The sequence below is a fragment of the Garra rufa genome, chromosome 13 (genome assembly GCF_049309525.1).
Source record: "Garra rufa chromosome 13, GarRuf1.0, whole genome shotgun sequence".
Taxonomy (NCBI): Eukaryota; Metazoa; Chordata; class Actinopteri; order Cypriniformes; family Cyprinidae; genus Garra; species Garra rufa.
In genome coordinates, this window is record NC_133373.1 from 9,858,121 (window position 1) to 9,875,542 (window position 17,422).

A 17,422-nucleotide genomic window follows, 5' to 3' on the forward strand; every position below is an offset into this window, starting at 1 on the left:
CAGGTAACAACACAGCATTAAGAAGGGGATGTAAACTTTTGAAAGGGGCCATTTTTATAAATTATGTAAACATCTTTTATGTGAAATATTTTATTCAGGTCAGTGCTAAATAAACAATAACACGAATTTTGTATGATCCCTCTTATTTTGTTAAAATAATTAACATTTTGCAGATTCTGAAAGGGGGATGTAAACTTTTGACCTCAACTGTAAGCACAAATTAGGCTGTCAATCAATAGGGTCTATATAGTTCGGAACCAAATGTTGGTTTGTAATTTTTGATAAACTCTCAAGTATTTGTTTGATATCTGTTTCTAAACAACTTTGGTTGAATCAAAACAAAAAAAAGTGCTTCATGTACCTCCAGATTATAGAGCACTCTGAACGTAGACATGCCAGGGGCAGATGAACGAAACAGAGACTCCAGAATGGATGCTGCGCTCTGCTGGTGCTGCTGTTTACTGGACAGAGATGGAGATTTCGAGGCCTGAGAACCAGACCCCAGTGTAAACAGAGTTTTCTGATGGAAGAGAGCAAGAGAAAGAGTTATTTTCTGTCTGCTAGAGGACACTGTCCTCTGTGTGCACCCTACTGAAAACGAAAACACTGTCACATGCTTGTTACAGTGCTCAAAATGCTGAGTCATTCAGCCTGTGTTCAACTCCGACTCAGTTTCACCTCAACTACCAGTCAAACCTACTTATTCTTTACTATTACAGTTTTCCAAATAGTAAACTCATTAAAACTATTAAATAATTCCCATAATACAATTCATGTTATTTATTGACCATAAATGTTAAACAGATCAAAAGCACTCTTGTTTTTATTAAGAAATAATACCTGTATTCAGCAAGGGTGCATTAAATTAAACAAAAGTGAGAGTAAAGACATTTATAATTGTACAAAAAATATATATTTTAAATAAATGCTGAACAGCAGTTTAATTTTTTTCTCTAATAAAACATTTAATCAAAAGGTTTTTAAGATCATGGGAAACAAATTCAGTTTTAATGGGACTTGCTATGTAAACTCGAACTGACACATTTATGCACTTTTCTCCAAGTCAAAGAGTGGCTTTCAGGTACCTGGTGACTCCAGACGCTGGACTCTTTTGGCACAAAGTTATCAAGGGCGTCCTGCACCTCTGGGTCAGTTGGGATAAGCAGCAACAACTTCCTGACACGCAATGTTATTCTGGACAGGAGCAAGAAGGCCACACAGTTATTACAAGTCAACTGAAATCACAAAATACACACAGCATATGTCCTAAAAAAAGAAAAACAGGTTTACTAAAACATACAGCTGAGTCAAGAATTTTGAAAAAAAATTTGGAGTGAACTATCCTTTTAAATTGTTGTGGGATTTTACCTGGGTTCCTCCAAATTGGCGAGCTGATAAAGCATCTCAAAGACGTTACACACCAACGCCATGACCACACCAGGAAGAGATTTCTCCTGCAATCACACACATGAGGTTAACAAAATGGGTTGATGAGGTTAATAAAGTAGATTTGGGATACACTACTGTTCAGATAGGGTCTGTAAGTTTTTTTTTGTTTGTTTTTTTTAATAAAAGTTCTAGAAATCTTTTGTAACATAAAAACTGCCGTGCTATTTAAAACAAATGTTATTTTGAACTTTCTATTCTTCAAAGAATGGAGAAAAATGTATCACAGTTTCCAAAAAATGTTAAGCAGCTGTTTTCAACAAAGTGTTTCTTGAGCACCAAATCAGCATATTAGAATGATTTCTGAACGATCATATTACTATTTAAAACTACTTCAAAATATTACTATTTCTCATGTATTTTCAATCAAAGATTTGTGACCCAGGACCACAAAACCAGTCATAAGGGTCAATTTCGGAAATATATATCCAGAAGCTGAATAAGCTTTCCGTTGATGTATGGTTTGTTAGGATAGAAAAATATTGAGAAAATATTTGTAAAAAGTAATTCTTAGCAATGTATATTACTAATCAAAAATGAAGTTTTGATATATTTACGGTAGGAAATTTACAAAATATCTACATGGAACATGATCTTTACTTAATATCCTAATGGTTTTTGGCATAAAAGAAAAATAAATCGATAATTTTCACCCATGCAATGTATTTTTGGCTATTGCTACAAATATACCCGTGCTACTTAAGACATTAAGACATTTGTTGAGCATAAGAGACTTCTTTTAAAAGCTTAAAGCTTAAATTAGTGTGTACTTGATCCAATAAGTATCAGGAAATTGTGAGTTGTCAGTCAATTCAGTGAGTGTATGTACCTGCTCCAAAGCATATGCAGAGTTAAAGACCCCGCTGCTGCTGGAGCTGGCCGAGGCGGAGCTGTCCGCTGAACTGCCCGATGGAGTGCCTGTTCCTGAACTCTTCACCGTCAGACTCTGCTCATCAGAGAACCCCAGCTGATTCAACAGCTTCTGGTCACGATTCATCGTCAGCTGGAATTTATAAAGAGGACTGTTAGCATGAATCCATAAGCTTGTTTGATATGAACTTTCATTAAATGCATTTAATTTTTTTTTTTAATCATCCTCCTGCATTGCACATTTTATTTTATATTTATATATATTTTGTTATTGTTAAAAATTAACTCTCAATAAAATATAAAACAAACACACGTTTGAAAGTTCTGATCGTGATCATTTCAAAAGGGCAAAATTATTGGCTGATATTTTAGTAACAATTCAGTTAATGTTATCGTTAACCAAAACTTAAAACTAAAATCATAAAAAAAAAAAAAAAAATTGAAAAACAAATATCAGGTGAAAAACTTAAAAATGAGAAATTTTGCTCTTGCTGCTAACTGAAGTTGAAATACTTACATTACTAAATTAATTCAAATTAAAGAAAAATACATGACAATTCAGATTTAATTTTTTTTAAAATAAAAATTACAAAAATAATTCAGAATAATCAAAACAATAAAACAACTAAAATATCTAAAATTACACTGGAAAAAGTAATAAATATAGATAAAGAATGTGTTGTGTTCACTCTCTATAACTAGAAAACAGTCTTAGTTATTGTATCGGTGTCATTATCATTAACTAAAACCAAATCCTAAATAATAAAAAAAGCTATTGTTTGATAAACAAAAGCTGAAATAAAAAATAAAATACAAATATTAGATTAGAAAACTAAATGTAAATTGAATTTCCTTAGCAACTAACTAAAATAAGTTAAATTGAAATAAAAGTACATTAAAAAATAATATATATATATATATATATATATATATATATATATATATATATATATACCATGTGACAAAATGATTACTATTTAAGTAACATTAAAATGAAACTTGAACGAAAAAAAATAAAGGCTTAATTAAAATATTAATAAACACTAAAATAAAACAGAATGAGCATGAGACAAATTACTAAAAATGTAACTAACATTAAAATGAAATCTGAAAATAGAAAAATAAAAGCTTATTCAAAATATTAATAACAACTAAAATACTAAAACACTAAAATAAAACCGGCATAAATAATTAATACAAATAAACAATTTTTATTGGTCACAGTCCTAGTTATAGCATTGGTGTCATTTTTGTTTAACGAACAAAAGCTGACAAAATAAAATATATCATAATATGACATGAAAAACTAAATAAAAATTGAACATCTTTTCTTGGCAACTAACTGGAGCAAGTTTAAGTTGAATTAAATTAAATATTACATTTAAAAAAAAAAAAAAAAAAAAAATTATATATATATATATGTATATGTAATTTTATATTATTTTTATAGTTATTTTTTCAATATTGCATATGACAAAATTACTAATTATGTACCTAAAATTAAAATAAAAACTGGAAATAAAAACAAAACAAAAATAAAAGCTTATTCAAAATTTTGTTAAAAACTAAAATAGTACATAAGACTAGTAAAAAATAATCAACACAAATAAACATTTTATGTTAACTATAACTAAAAACAGGCCAAAAACAAAGGCTTCACATGCATCCATAATAGCTGCCACATTCTCACAGAGTGCTGGCCTGTGCTGTAGGAGTGTTTGGCACCTGTGCACCACTCACATATGACTGCGACCCATCACAGCTAGTGTTTGACTCACCATGCTGTCATTGGCAAATATCTGCACATTGTCCACCGGACAACTGAGCTGCTCGGCTATCTTCCATCTGATGCTGCCTATGGTCTCGTTGCTGTGGGCCTGCACACATTCACATTAGCACAAACACATAAGGGCTGTTTCGATCCATCTATTCAAATTAGGCAAAGCAGATACCAGTCGGTTGAGTCTACAGAACGAACCATCACCCAACAGACCGTTGTTTATGAATATCACAGTTGGTTCTCACACTGAATGTCCAACCTGCCATCTATCAATGTTGCTCTATTGTCCAAATAGGGGAAATGTTTATCAAATTTTCCATTTTATATCAACCCTGCTTACAATCTGTCATAAGTGTGTGCGTTTGTGCCAGAACTAAATGGGTTTTGTCTCCAAGAATGGTGTGTGTGACGTTACCTCCAAGGTGAATGTGTCTTTGGTAGATTCGTAAGTGATGTGAAGTGTAACAGGATGGCCGTGGAAAGACGCTCCATGAGGTAGAATCGTACGAGGAACAGAATACAGGTCCTGAAACAGATCCAGCAGAACAAGTCAAAACCACGTGACCTGGAAACTCATTTCAACTCGTATAATCAGTAAAAAAACAGTGTATAAATAATGAAGACATCAATAACAGGAATAAGATATAATGTACACTGCCACTCAAAAGTTTGCGATCTTGTAATGTTTTTTTTTTTAAGTATCTTATGCTCATCAAAGCTGCATTTAAAATTTTATATTACAAAATGTCATTACAATATAAAATAATGTTTTTTATTTTAATATACTTTGAAATATAATTTATTCCTGAGATGAAATAGCTGAATTTTCATCAGCTGTTACTCCAGACTTTCGAATATGAAATATGAAATATGCTGATTGATTTATATATAAATATAATGTATATATGTATATGTATTTTTTCCCTTTTTTTCTCAGGTTTCTTTGATGAATGAAAAGTTAAAAAGAAGTTAATCTATGCGATCACTTTTTATTAATTTAACACATCCTTGGTGAATAAAAGTATTTTTTTTCCAAAAAAAAAAAAAAAAGAAAGAATAAAAGTTTACTGACCCCAAACTTTCTAACAGTAGTGTATATTGTTAGAAAACCTTTCTATTTTAAATAAATGCTGTTTTTTAAACCTTTTATTGATCAAAGAATCCTGAAAAAAGTATCACAGTTTCCAAAAAAATATTAAGCAGGACAACTGTTTTCAACATTGATAATAAATAAGCATATTAGAATGATTTCTGAAGGATCATGTGACACTTAAGACTGGAGTAATGATGCTGAAAATGTAGCTTTGTATCACAGGAATGAAGTTCATTTTAAAATATTTTCACATAGAAAACAGTTATTTTAAATTTAAAAATTAATATTTCATATTACTTTTTCTCCTGGATTTTTGATTAAATAAATGCAGTCTTGATGAGCATGAGAAACGTCTTTAAAATCCATTAAAAACTTTTAAGTGGCAGTGTATATATTACTATATATATACACTGTATATATTTTTTAATTACTAAAACACGATACATTATTATAATATAGAAAATAAAGAACATATTTGAAAATAAATAATATTATATACATTTTATCAATTAAAATTATATTGCTAATCTTTAGAACCATTTTTATTGCTTACTAACAAGCTACTGAACCACTTTTCTGAGATGAATGTAATATTAGATGAGCTCTTTCATATTTTACTGCAATAAATCTGCCATTTTCCATAAATAAGCATTTCAATGAATTGCCAAATGAATGCCAGCAATAAGCTACTGATATACTCAAATTCATAGATTGGACAAAAGTGCTACAGTCCAAAAGCCCTTCCTGCGCCAAATGCCTGTCAATAACCGACCAATTAGTGTCTGTTAGACTGAACGGGTGTCAAAAATGTCTGTCTCTTTCTGAATGCACACAGGAATCAACACCGTGTCGGATCCCTTTCGCTGTGTTCTGGTATGATTATTCCTGAATGTACTAAATGGCGCGACAGACTCTATGCCAGATTTCGGCACGGAAGTGAACAGCTGGAGAAATGGGGAGACGGTGAATGCTGCAGTCAACCAAAGATCAGACTTCATCACTACACAGCTGCAAGCCTGACAACTATCTAACACATTAAGAAAAGTAATTAGCAAAGTCTGTTGTTGCTACATTTGACGTTTACAGCTTGCTGGTTTCTTCGCTGTGATTGACTGATGCTTTCAAACAGAGATAAACTGTAAGTCAGTAAGTCATGTAAGATGAGTATTAAGCAATACTCATAAGAGGTCGTATACAAGATGAACTTGAGCAAATAAAGTGGTATATAATCAATACTCATATACTAATCTTATATCACCATATGAGTAATTTTGTTTCACAGTAGCGATATATATCTCAAGCTCACTGAAGACAAGTAAACAGTCAGCGATCAAATAAGAATGCAAAACTTATTAAAAGCAATATGATTATGGCAGAACTAATAAATAAGAGACATGCTACATACATTGTATAAACAAAAGTATAAAATACAGCATATTCTTTACTGTGCAAATGAAATATTTATTTCTTCTTATTAAATTTATAAAAGTGATTTAGTCAAGGGCAGTGAGAGATTTTCTCTCTTTTATTGTTTGATTAACATGAATGACAGACAGCAGAAATATTAGACTGCTATCACTTTAAGAGCTGCCCGGATACAATATACTATTACACATGTGTTTTCTTCCTCAACTGTTTGCATACACTTAAGAACTTAATTACCAGGACACTTGCAAAGACATCATTTTGACACATATAAGTGTGTGTATTTACGGCTTATAAAGTGGAAAAAATACATCCGCTCTGAGCCTTACTGACAATGCTCAGAAACAGAAATAGCTAAATGAGTTCCCTTTCGCTGATGATTGCATCTCAACGGCTTGAAATGACTTTTTTTTTTTATTGCAATGCTTAAAAATGTGTGCAAACAAAGTTTTTGTGACCATGTTGCACAGCAATGTCACGTGAGCCTGTAACCGCGATAGAGATGGTAGTCCAAAATCTCTACCGGTTGACAAATCTCTACTGGTTAATCATGTTTACTGATATACCACCCACCCCTACATGAAGGAGTATGCGACTTGAGTGTATATGTCCCTGTCCGTATGTGTGTGTTTGTGTGTATCAGCTCTCACCTCTATTGTGATGACGTAACGTTCTGCCAATAACAGAAGTCTCTCAATGATCACTAGTTTACTGGACCTGCGGACAGAGATGGTTATGAACTTCAATACATTTTCATGTCAATTTTGATATTAAATAATGTTAAACTCTTTCTGAACAATCTTTAGATCATTTAAGACTTTAAATGTTGCATAACACCAAGTCTGATGCGACTAAATGACAAAGTATTACATGTGGGATATGAATTGTTTGAAACACAAAATAAAAACAAAAAACAATAGAACACAAAAACAAAACAAAAAAATCAATAAAAAAAAACCAATAGAACAAAAACAAAACAAAAATCAATAAATCTGAAAAAAAAAAAAGTCAACAAAACAAAAAGACAAAAACAAAGCAATACAACAAAACAGAAGACTAAGGGAAAAATCAATAAAACAAAACATAAATCAATACAATAAAAAACAGACAAAAACAAAAGACAAATAGCAAAAAAATCAAGACAAAGACCAATACGGTACAACTAAATAAAACAAACAAAAAAAAACAAAACAGGAGACAAAAAGAAAATTACAAAAAACAAACAAAACATAACTGAATACAACAAAACAAAAGACAAAAAGAAAAAAATCAATACAAAAAACGAAACAAAACAAAAAACAGAAGACAAAAACAATATAATAAAAACAATACAATAAAATAACATAAACAAAAGACAAAACAGAAGATAAAAACAAAACATAAATCAACACAACAAAAAATTAAACAAAAAACATAAGACAAAAAAACAATATAATAAAACACAATACAAAACAGAAGACAAAAACAAAAAACAAAACAAACAGAAGATAAAAACAAAACAATACACAAAGCAACAAAAAAACAAAAAATAAACCAAAAGACAAAACAGAAGATAAAAACAAAACATAAATCAACACAACAACAAAAAAACATAAGACAAAAAACAATATAATAAAACAAACAAAACAAAAGATAAAAACAATAAAAGCTGCAAGCAACGATGATAGGGCGACCGGTGGCTTTAGGAAAACAGCGAACGCTGGGCAGTATGCTTATAATACAGTAAATATGGAGAAATATGTCATAAGTCATTTAAATGTGCCAAACTTGCCGATGCCAGCTGGTGGCGCTATGCCTATAACTGATTATTGGCATGTAGATGTGTTCAGGCCAGCACTATTATCAAACATATGAAGTTTGGTGCAGATTGACATTTGTATGTTTGAGTTAGTGTAGGACACTCTCCCTTTCACCCCTCCCCCCTGCAGTCACTCTGACTGTCACTCTGTAGTGACTTAACGCACACACATAGACAGACACTCAGCCAGAGTGAGAGCAGGTTTTGATTTCTTTTTTTAATTTTCTTTAATTCATAGAAGCTTGTATAATTATGATATTAACAGCACTTGCTCAGAAAAGTTTTAAAGAGTTTGGATGCTGCACTTTAAAGATATAAAAAAAAATTATGCTTATCTTTTTTACTATCACTTTAAAAAATCACCACGTCAACACCATTCAAGATATCCCGAATCCGCTCGCAGGAAAACAGCAAACAGTGGGCAGTATGCTTTTAATACAGTAAATATAGGAGAAATATGTCATAAGTAATTTAAATGTGCCAAACTTGCCGCTGCCAGCTGGTGGTGCTATGCCTATAACTGATTATTGGCATGTAGATGTGTTCAGGCCAGCACTATTATCAAACATATGAAGTTTGGTGCAGATTGACCTTGGTATGTTTGAGTTAGTGAAAGATATGATATATCCTGCTGCCAACAGGTGGTGCTATGATAAAATCTGAAGATTGGCCTTTAGGTGTCTTCAGGCCAGGACTCTAACCAAACCTGTGAAGTTTGAGGCAGATTGGACATTTTATGGCTCAAGATCTCGCAATTTAACATCTCTAAGGTCTCTACATCAGACTGACCAAATATAATGTTGATTTCATTAAATCTCTAGGAGGAGTTTGCTATAAACCTAACCCCCTGCAAGGACTTCAGATAATGCCAACTGTGAACCAATATGCTACATTTTCCCTATATTCTGATGATGATGATGATAAGAACATGTAATTCAAAATCATAACAAAATGTTATTATTGCTTGCATTACGTCCACCATTTCTGCTTAAATGTCATCATTACCTATCTGTACAATTTGTGTGTGGATATTGCTTTGCTGGTGACTCCTGTTATAAGACATCACTCTTAAGCGCTACATAACTAAGAATAAATCAGGAAAACGGTGCCCAGTTGGCACATGCATTCACAGTAACTCTCTGCCAGTTTGGATTTAAAGTTTACAGGATTGAAATTGTTACACTTTAAAATCAACACACAGACACATACACACAATATATAAAATTTTGCCATCCAGTTTCATTTGTTAGCATTAACTATATTAGTTAACATGAACAATAATTAATACAATATTAATAAATAACACTATGAAAATAAATGTCTATCAATGAAGATAAATCGCTCATGCTAAAAAGTGGAATTTTTCTTAATCTTTTGCTATGTGACTGAATAGGACAAGTTCATGGTACAGTTCAGTAAAAAAAATAAAAAAACAAAAACTGCAAAATACAAACAATGAAAGACTTAGTGATCCTTTATATTTTCTCAAAATATCAGACTCTCAAAGATCAGACATATTTATGTAGATTACACTACATCAATGTGCATTTCTTTCTCAAAGATGGTATGCAGCATGGGTCGCTGCTCTCTCTCCCTCTCTCCCTTTCACCCCTCCCCCCTGCACTCACAAAATACTACTATTACTTAATTACTGTTTTTATTTGAGACAATGAAATTGCAACATCAGCTAGATCTCATCAACTGATCTGCAAGCTGCTCAACTAGCCTCAAAACTACTCCTACCTGGATGGAGATTGCACTGATGTGGCGACCGTTGGCATAGCAGTGGCTGTCAGCATCTTTGTTGCCCGGGTTACAGCATGTGTGAGGGTCGGGCCGCCCAGCGCAGAGCTAGCAGCCTGTGTGTGATGTAGGAACGAGTTTTAATCATAATCATCAACACAAGAAAAAAAAAAAGTGTAATTTCACACTGTAACACTCACCTCCAATCTCTTATAGCAGTCAGCAATGAATTTCTTATGTAGAGATACTGAATCCTGTAAGAATGCACAAAGAAACAAAGAAAATGTTAATTAACAAAGACAATGGATGAACTAGAATGAAAAAATTAGGTTTGACTGTTGACCTTCTTCATTTTGGGGTTGAGGTTAATGTAGCTGTAGGTAATGATGAGCTGTATGGCTTCATTAGCAATATCCTCGTCTGGAGACTCCATCGCGATCCTCCAGATGAAGTCCATCCCAGCCAGATCCAATCGCTCCACACACTGTGAGAGACAATCTTATTTTTAAATCGCCAAAACATGATTTTCCAACCAATTTCACTCAGAACAAGCTGGAATCTCATACCAGTTGTGTTCCCTGCCGTTTGAGACGGTGGTCACTGAGGTTTACATTCTCAAAGAAGGTCTTGAAGAGGTTAAACCCTGTTAAACATTAATGAAAGACCACAGAAAACTCACACACTTATAGTACCACTTCCTGCAACATCACCCTGCGGTGCTAAAGAGGCCATTTTTTTTCTGTGAGGGTAAATTTAGCACAGTGGTTTCCTGCAGATGTACTGGAGACGTGCAATACCTCTAGGTGCTATAATGTGGAAATACTGTGGTTTGAACTGGAAGCGGTGAGTGATTGAACAACTCTGTGGTTGAACTGTTACCGTTCATAGTGATCTCATAAGGCTCCAGCTTTAGGATCTTCTCTTTAAAGAGCTGCTGTTGAACATCACTCTCTAGATCATGCTGGCCCTTGGTGAACCATTCGAAACACATCTATGGCAGAGAGTTAAACATCATTAAAACAACATAATTTGTCAAAATGGCAAATGGTATTTTCAACACTAATTCCTACACCACAGAACGGAAAAGACATTAAAGGAGTAGTTTACTTTCAGAACAAAAATTTACAGATAATGTACTCACCCCATTCTACCCTCCAAAGGCAAAGTGCAGTAACTACAAATTTGGGCAAAATTGAGTTAAGACTTAAAATGGACTTTGTGACAACTGTTTTGTCTCGTGGCAAAGTCTCCTGGTTCAATTTTGTCCCGTTTCAGAGAAACGAGAGTGTTTGACTAGCTGTCAAAAAACTTTAAAGGCATTTTTCTCAGTTTCAGTGTTCGCGTAGTTACTGCACTTTGCCTTTGGAGGGCAGCCTTGTCATCCAAGATGTGCAGGTCTTTTTTTCTTCAGTTGTAAGGTAATTATGTTTTTTGAAGAAAACATTTCAGAATTTATCTCCATATAATGGACTTCTATGGTGCCCCCGAGTTTGAACTTCCAAAATGCAGCTTTATAGGGCTCTAAACACAGCAGAGTAAAGAAGGGACTTATCTAGCAAAATGATTGGTTATTTTCAAAAAACAAATTAGATTTTATATACTTTTTAACCTCAAATGCTCGTCTTTTCTAGCTCTGTGTGTCTGTGTGTGTATTCCGGTTCATGACAGTTAGGGTATGTCGAAAAACTCCCATCTCATTTTCTTCTCCAACTTAAAAATCGTCCTACATTTTACTTTTTTTTTTTGGTGTTTGATCTTATTTGCACGTTCACTTTGTAAACACTGGGTCGGTACTTCTGCAGTGATGTAGGACGTTTCTGAAGAGAAAATGAGACGGGAGTTTTTCAACATACCATAACTGTCTTGAACTGGAATACACAGAGTTCAAGCAGAGCTAGGCAAGATGAGCATTTTAAATTAAAAATTATATAAGTTGTAAAAGTTTTTAGAAAATAAGCAATCGTTTCGCTAGATAAGACCCTTCTTCCTCAGCTGGGATCATTTAGAGCCTCTTGAAGCTGCATTTTGGAAGTTCAAACTCGGGGGCACCATAGAAGTCCATTATATGGAGAGAAATCCTGAAATGTTTTCCTCAAAAAACAATTTCTTTACGACTGAAGAAAGAAAGACATGAACATCTTGGATGACAAGGGGGTGAGTACATTATCTGTAAATTTTTGAGTGGTTAAATTCAAACAAACAAAACAAAATAAAACAAATAACAAAGCATAAGACAAGCCAATAAACAAAAAAACAAAAACAAAAAATAGAGGAAAAAAATAATAATTTGAACAAAACATCACCTCTCGATCCATTTCACACACATCCATGCCAGACACCAAGCATTCCCAGATCTCTTTGGCTCTATTCCAGACCAGGTACAGACTGGCCTCTTGCAGGAAGAATGCAAGGAACTTCAAGTGACCTTCCAGATACTGGAAAAATGCGCAACAAACAACAGAAAATTACAAAACAACATCCGATGAATAAAAAACCTACTTATCTTTTTTCATTCTTACCATATGCGAGGCATAACATGAGTCACTTCTGTAGTCTACAAATATATTTTTCTCCTGTGCTAATTTTGGGTCAAACAGCAATATGATTCATCTTTAAACCAGAGGAATGACTAGACCCTGTTTTCAGATCTTACCTAACTAGAAACTAGAAGTCAACCGCCTTTTTGGAACAATAACACATTGGCAAAAATTAACAACAAAAACTATGTAATATGCTGTAGATGACTATTATAATTATGTGCCAAAAATATCAAGGTTCATATTACCGTGTGTTTTTTTAAAAATTTTTTATATAATAATCAAATATTTTTTCTAAAAAATCTTAGATTTGACATGTTTTACATTATTCGGAATTCAGCTTTTTTCACACCTTAGCCATTGTCAGTGGCAAATCTATTTTCCACTGAGCTGTAACATAAACAATCATTAAATTCTTTGTATCACAAAGAGATGATGATCTTGTGGGAGCACACCTCCTGATAGGAGTATCGCCCATCAACCAGCGTGGACCCAGAAAGACCGTTGGATCCAGCGACGGACACGGCCAATCGATGACAAGACACCAGAGAGCCAGTGATCAGCTTCACTATCTCAAAGTTCTTCTTCAGGTCCTGGATTATACTCTGATAAAGGAGACAACACAAAGTATAATCCAAAACCAATTAAAGCATGAAAAATCACAGTAGCATCACTTGCAAGAAAAAAAATGAACAGGCCAGATGGTCTGTCCTGACTCTGTCTGTACCTACCTTATCCTGTTTCTGGTAGGTCTGTTTGATAAAAGACCTTGTAATCTCGTGAAGCTGCCGCAAAGCTGGAACCACCCACACCGTCTGAGGGTTAGTCTGCTGAGACGACTACAATTCAAGCACAAACGCACAGAAGTAAACACAGTGACATCAACCATAACAAACATGGTGCATTCATGGAACAGGAATTTCTATCTGGGTCAATGACGTAGAAGTATGTCCACAACGTTCATCTGGTTTAATAACATTTATACCATTTTCAAGAAAAGGTTAAATTAAATGACTCTGGAAATGTCATGTGGTATAACCATCAAGTTTTTCAAATGTTCCAAAATGTAAAAAGGTACTGAATTATGAACGTAACTTTTTAAGAAGTCGCACCACATGACAATTTACAAACTGGACTAACCTATTCTTGTCTTAAAATGTTCAAAATATCATATATTTTGACAGACTTAAAGGATTATTTCACTTTCAGAACAAAAATGTACAGATAATGTACTCACCCCCTTGTCTTTCTTTCTTCAGTCGTAAGAAAATTATGTTTTTTGAGGAAAACATTTCCGGATTTCTCTCCATATAATGGACTTCTATGGTGCCCCCGAGTTTGAACTTCCAAAATGGAGCCTCAAATGGCTCTAAACGATCACAGCCAAGGAAAGAAGGGTTTTATCTAGCAAAACGATGTTATTTTCTAAAAAAAAAAAAAAAGACTATTTATATACTTTTTAACCTGCTCGTCTTGTCTAGCTCTGTGTGTACTCTGTGTAGAGATTAGAAAATAACAGATCGTTTCGCTAGATAAGACCCTTCTTCCTCGGCTGGGATCATTTAGAGTCATCTGAAGCTGCATTTTGGAAGTTCAAACTCGGGGGCACCATAGAAGTCCATTATATGGAGAGAAATCCTGAAATGTTTTCCTCAAAAAACATAATTTTTTTTACGAATGAAAGAAGAAAGACATTACCATCTTGGATGACAAGGGGGTGAGTACATAATCTGTAAATTTTTATTCTGAAAGTGAACTACTCCTTTAATAGGGATGGGTTTTGACACAAATTTTATGATTCGATTCTGATTCACAAGCTTGTGATTCAATCCGCTTTCTGATTCAATTTGATTTGATGTGATACTGATTATTTTGGATATATATCAGGTACAGTAGATGCCAAATTTTCTCAAGGAAATAAAACTTATGCTGTGAAATACACATGAGAGTCAGTTGGTACAACATTACTATAATATTAAAGGTTAAAACTGAATTTGAAAACTGATTTGTATACAAATGACACTAAATTAAGTTTTTATAATAATAAAGTTACAATTACATAATTATATTTCTACTCAAATTTGTTTTTGAAATATGAACATTTCAATGGTGGCTGTCATTAAAAAATGTACAGATTTATTTAAACAAATTAAACATTGAGTAAACAGTAAAAATTATAACGAATGTGTTGTATGGTACATATATTTATCAAAACACTCTTCTAGAGTTCATTTTTCTATCTAACTAACACATTTTTGGTCACCAAATGTGACGTTACGTGACATACTGTAATCGATTCTTGGGATTTAAGAATCAATATCATTTCATAAACATGAGAATTGATTAAAATCAGGAAATTGATTTCAGCAGGCCTTATTATTAACCTTGAGCCATGAGTCTGGAGTCCTCTCTATGATATAATTTACTTTTGAAACATTTTTTTCCTCTTATGTTGGTTGTACCACATGACTGTTATTTATTGTGATATTTTGACAGTCGTATCTCACTGACATTTTTTAATTTATATGCCCCTCAAAAAAAAAAAAAAAAATCACAATAAATTTGAATTCAGAAAGTGGCATATTCAAGTTATTGTAAGTGTGAAAGACATTTTTATTTATTTTTAAATAATGAACAGGACAAAGAAATTAGCATCATGTCATTGACCCATCGAACAACCCAGGTTTTGGTTAGTCTCTCTGATTTCCGAAAGTCTCAAATAGCCCAACAAAAGATTAAAGTCAATAGTCACAAAGTCATTAGTTGAAATTTGGACTTGAAGATCAAACCCTCAGAAGTGCCCTTTGTAAATCACACATATCTTTACAGTCCTTCCCCGTGAATCAAGTGGCAATCATCAGTTTTGCAAATTAAAATTCTGTTGATGTGAGATTCAGGCTGAGTTATGATTGGTCAGTGTTAAACTAAAGGGATGGGTCTTCTCTTACTTTAGCCAATGAGCTCGGTTTCTTCTTGCCCCAGGTGCCAGTAAGAAAAGAGACCTGTGTCTCGCTGGGAAACTTTGAATCCTCCTGTATTTGCATCTAAAGACATAAACTTCAGTTGTATTCAGTGAGCGCCACTATAAGTTTATGCGGCAGACGCTGGCTGCACCCAAATCACACCAGAGGCTGAAGCGCAAAGATTGAGCAGAATGAATGCCTGTGTGTATATGTGTGTGTGTGTGTGTGAGATGAGGCAAGCTGAAACTAGACTGCCAAAAATATACATCTAGCGCTAGAGACAGAACAACACCTTTATAATCCCAGATCAGCTCTTAAAATAGCCTGCTGCACAGACTCTAGCCTGAAAAAGAAGCCAGGAAGCTTGAAAATGTGTGTCATTGCGTTGCTGTGTGAGTATGTGTGCATTTTTTGCGTTTATGGTCCATAATCTTCTAAAATGAATTTTCAGGAAGGAGCACAAAGCAGATGGAGTAGTACTGGAGACGTGTGTGAGAGTGAGGGACTCTCACTCCAATTCAGACCACCAGAAGCAAGCCAGAACAACAAATAGTGGCATCATAAAATGAATCATATTCATGTTAGTTATTAATCTGAATCTGTTTATATGCTACAATAGCCTTTGAAGGTTGTATTATGGGAATTATGATATTGGCTCACCTTCTTGATATCTTCGATGCATTTGATAATGTAGTTCCTCTTAACGGTTTCTTTGACGGCGTATGCGTCGCTGAGGATGGTGAGGTGTTCTTCCAGGGCCTGCTGCACTAGAGTGGTAGGAAGGGTCGGGAGATGTGCCAACTCCCACAATACCTCCAACACCTGAAACACAAGCCACAAAAACACACAGATACTGTGTTTTTACACCAAAATAATTCACAAGTCTGGTGCCAATTTTTCTGTCATGCTTTAAATCTTCTTAGCTCACAAAGGCTGTATTTATTTGATTACAAATACAGTAAAACAGCAATTTATTTATTCTATTTTTTTATTTATTTTTGTCATGGCAGAAATTTTCGGCAGCCATTACTTCAGTTTTCAGTGTAATATAATATTTCAGAACTCATTCTAATATGCTGACTTGCTGCTCAAAAAAACATTTCATATGACTAATAATGTTAAAAACAGCATTAGTGAGCATTTGAACCTTCTGTAATAGTTGCATACGAGTCCCTTAGTTGTCAAAAATCAAAATCCTACAGTCATTGTTGGAAAGAGTTCAAATACAAAATAATGCTTAAAAAAAAAAGATTTTGTGGAACCTGAAGGAATTTTCTAAACAACAGCGGGCAGTTTAACTGTTAAGGACAAACAACTATCACTAAAAACCAAAAAAAAAAAAAAAAAAAACAGCTGTGGATCATTCAGGTAACAACACAGTATTAAGAATCAAGTGTGTGTAAACTTTTGAACAAGTTCATTTTTAAAAATTCAACTATTATTTTCTCTTTTGGACTATATGAAAACGTCTTTTATGTGAAATATCTTATTCAGGTCAGCACTAAATAAAAAATAACATGCATTTTGTATGATCCCTCTTATTTTGGTAAAATAATGAACATTTAGGAAATTCTGCAAGGTGTGTGTAAACTTTTGATCGCAACTGTACATATCACAATACAGTTATTTTTGCTGTAAATAAGATCTTTATGATGTCAAAATGTTTGATAGCACAGAAATTTCATAATTCTTATTTCCAGGGCAAAAAAATAAAATAAAAATCACACAAAAAACTAGTATAAATTAAAATAAAATAAATTAATCAAC

The 17,422-nt window shown here is 33.5% G+C and overlaps 1 protein-coding gene across 1 annotated transcript in view; it reads right to left on the bottom strand.

Annotated features, from left to right (window-relative positions):
- usp24 (ubiquitin specific peptidase 24) overlaps positions 1–17,422 on the bottom strand; it is a 63,953-nt gene that overhangs the window by 31,999 nt on the left and 14,532 nt on the right. The window contains exons 14-30 of the mRNA XM_073816877.1: positions 16,316–16,477; positions 15,641–15,736; positions 13,424–13,531; positions 13,148–13,297; positions 12,459–12,590; positions 11,035–11,146; positions 10,722–10,798; positions 10,499–10,639; positions 10,356–10,409; positions 10,156–10,271; positions 7,265–7,331; positions 4,512–4,622; positions 4,095–4,193; positions 2,276–2,449; positions 1,369–1,454; positions 1,086–1,194; positions 362–520 (exon numbers count right to left, since the gene is read on the bottom strand). Of these exons, the coding sequence (XP_073672978.1) occupies positions 362–520; positions 1,086–1,194; positions 1,369–1,454; positions 2,276–2,449; positions 4,095–4,193; positions 4,512–4,622; positions 7,265–7,331; positions 10,156–10,271; positions 10,356–10,409; positions 10,499–10,639; positions 10,722–10,798; positions 11,035–11,146; positions 12,459–12,590; positions 13,148–13,297; positions 13,424–13,531; positions 15,641–15,736; positions 16,316–16,477 (1,953 nt within the window). The remainder of the gene's footprint in view (positions 1–361; positions 521–1,085; positions 1,195–1,368; positions 1,455–2,275; positions 2,450–4,094; positions 4,194–4,511; positions 4,623–7,264; positions 7,332–10,155; positions 10,272–10,355; positions 10,410–10,498; positions 10,640–10,721; positions 10,799–11,034; positions 11,147–12,458; positions 12,591–13,147; positions 13,298–13,423; positions 13,532–15,640; positions 15,737–16,315; positions 16,478–17,422) is intronic.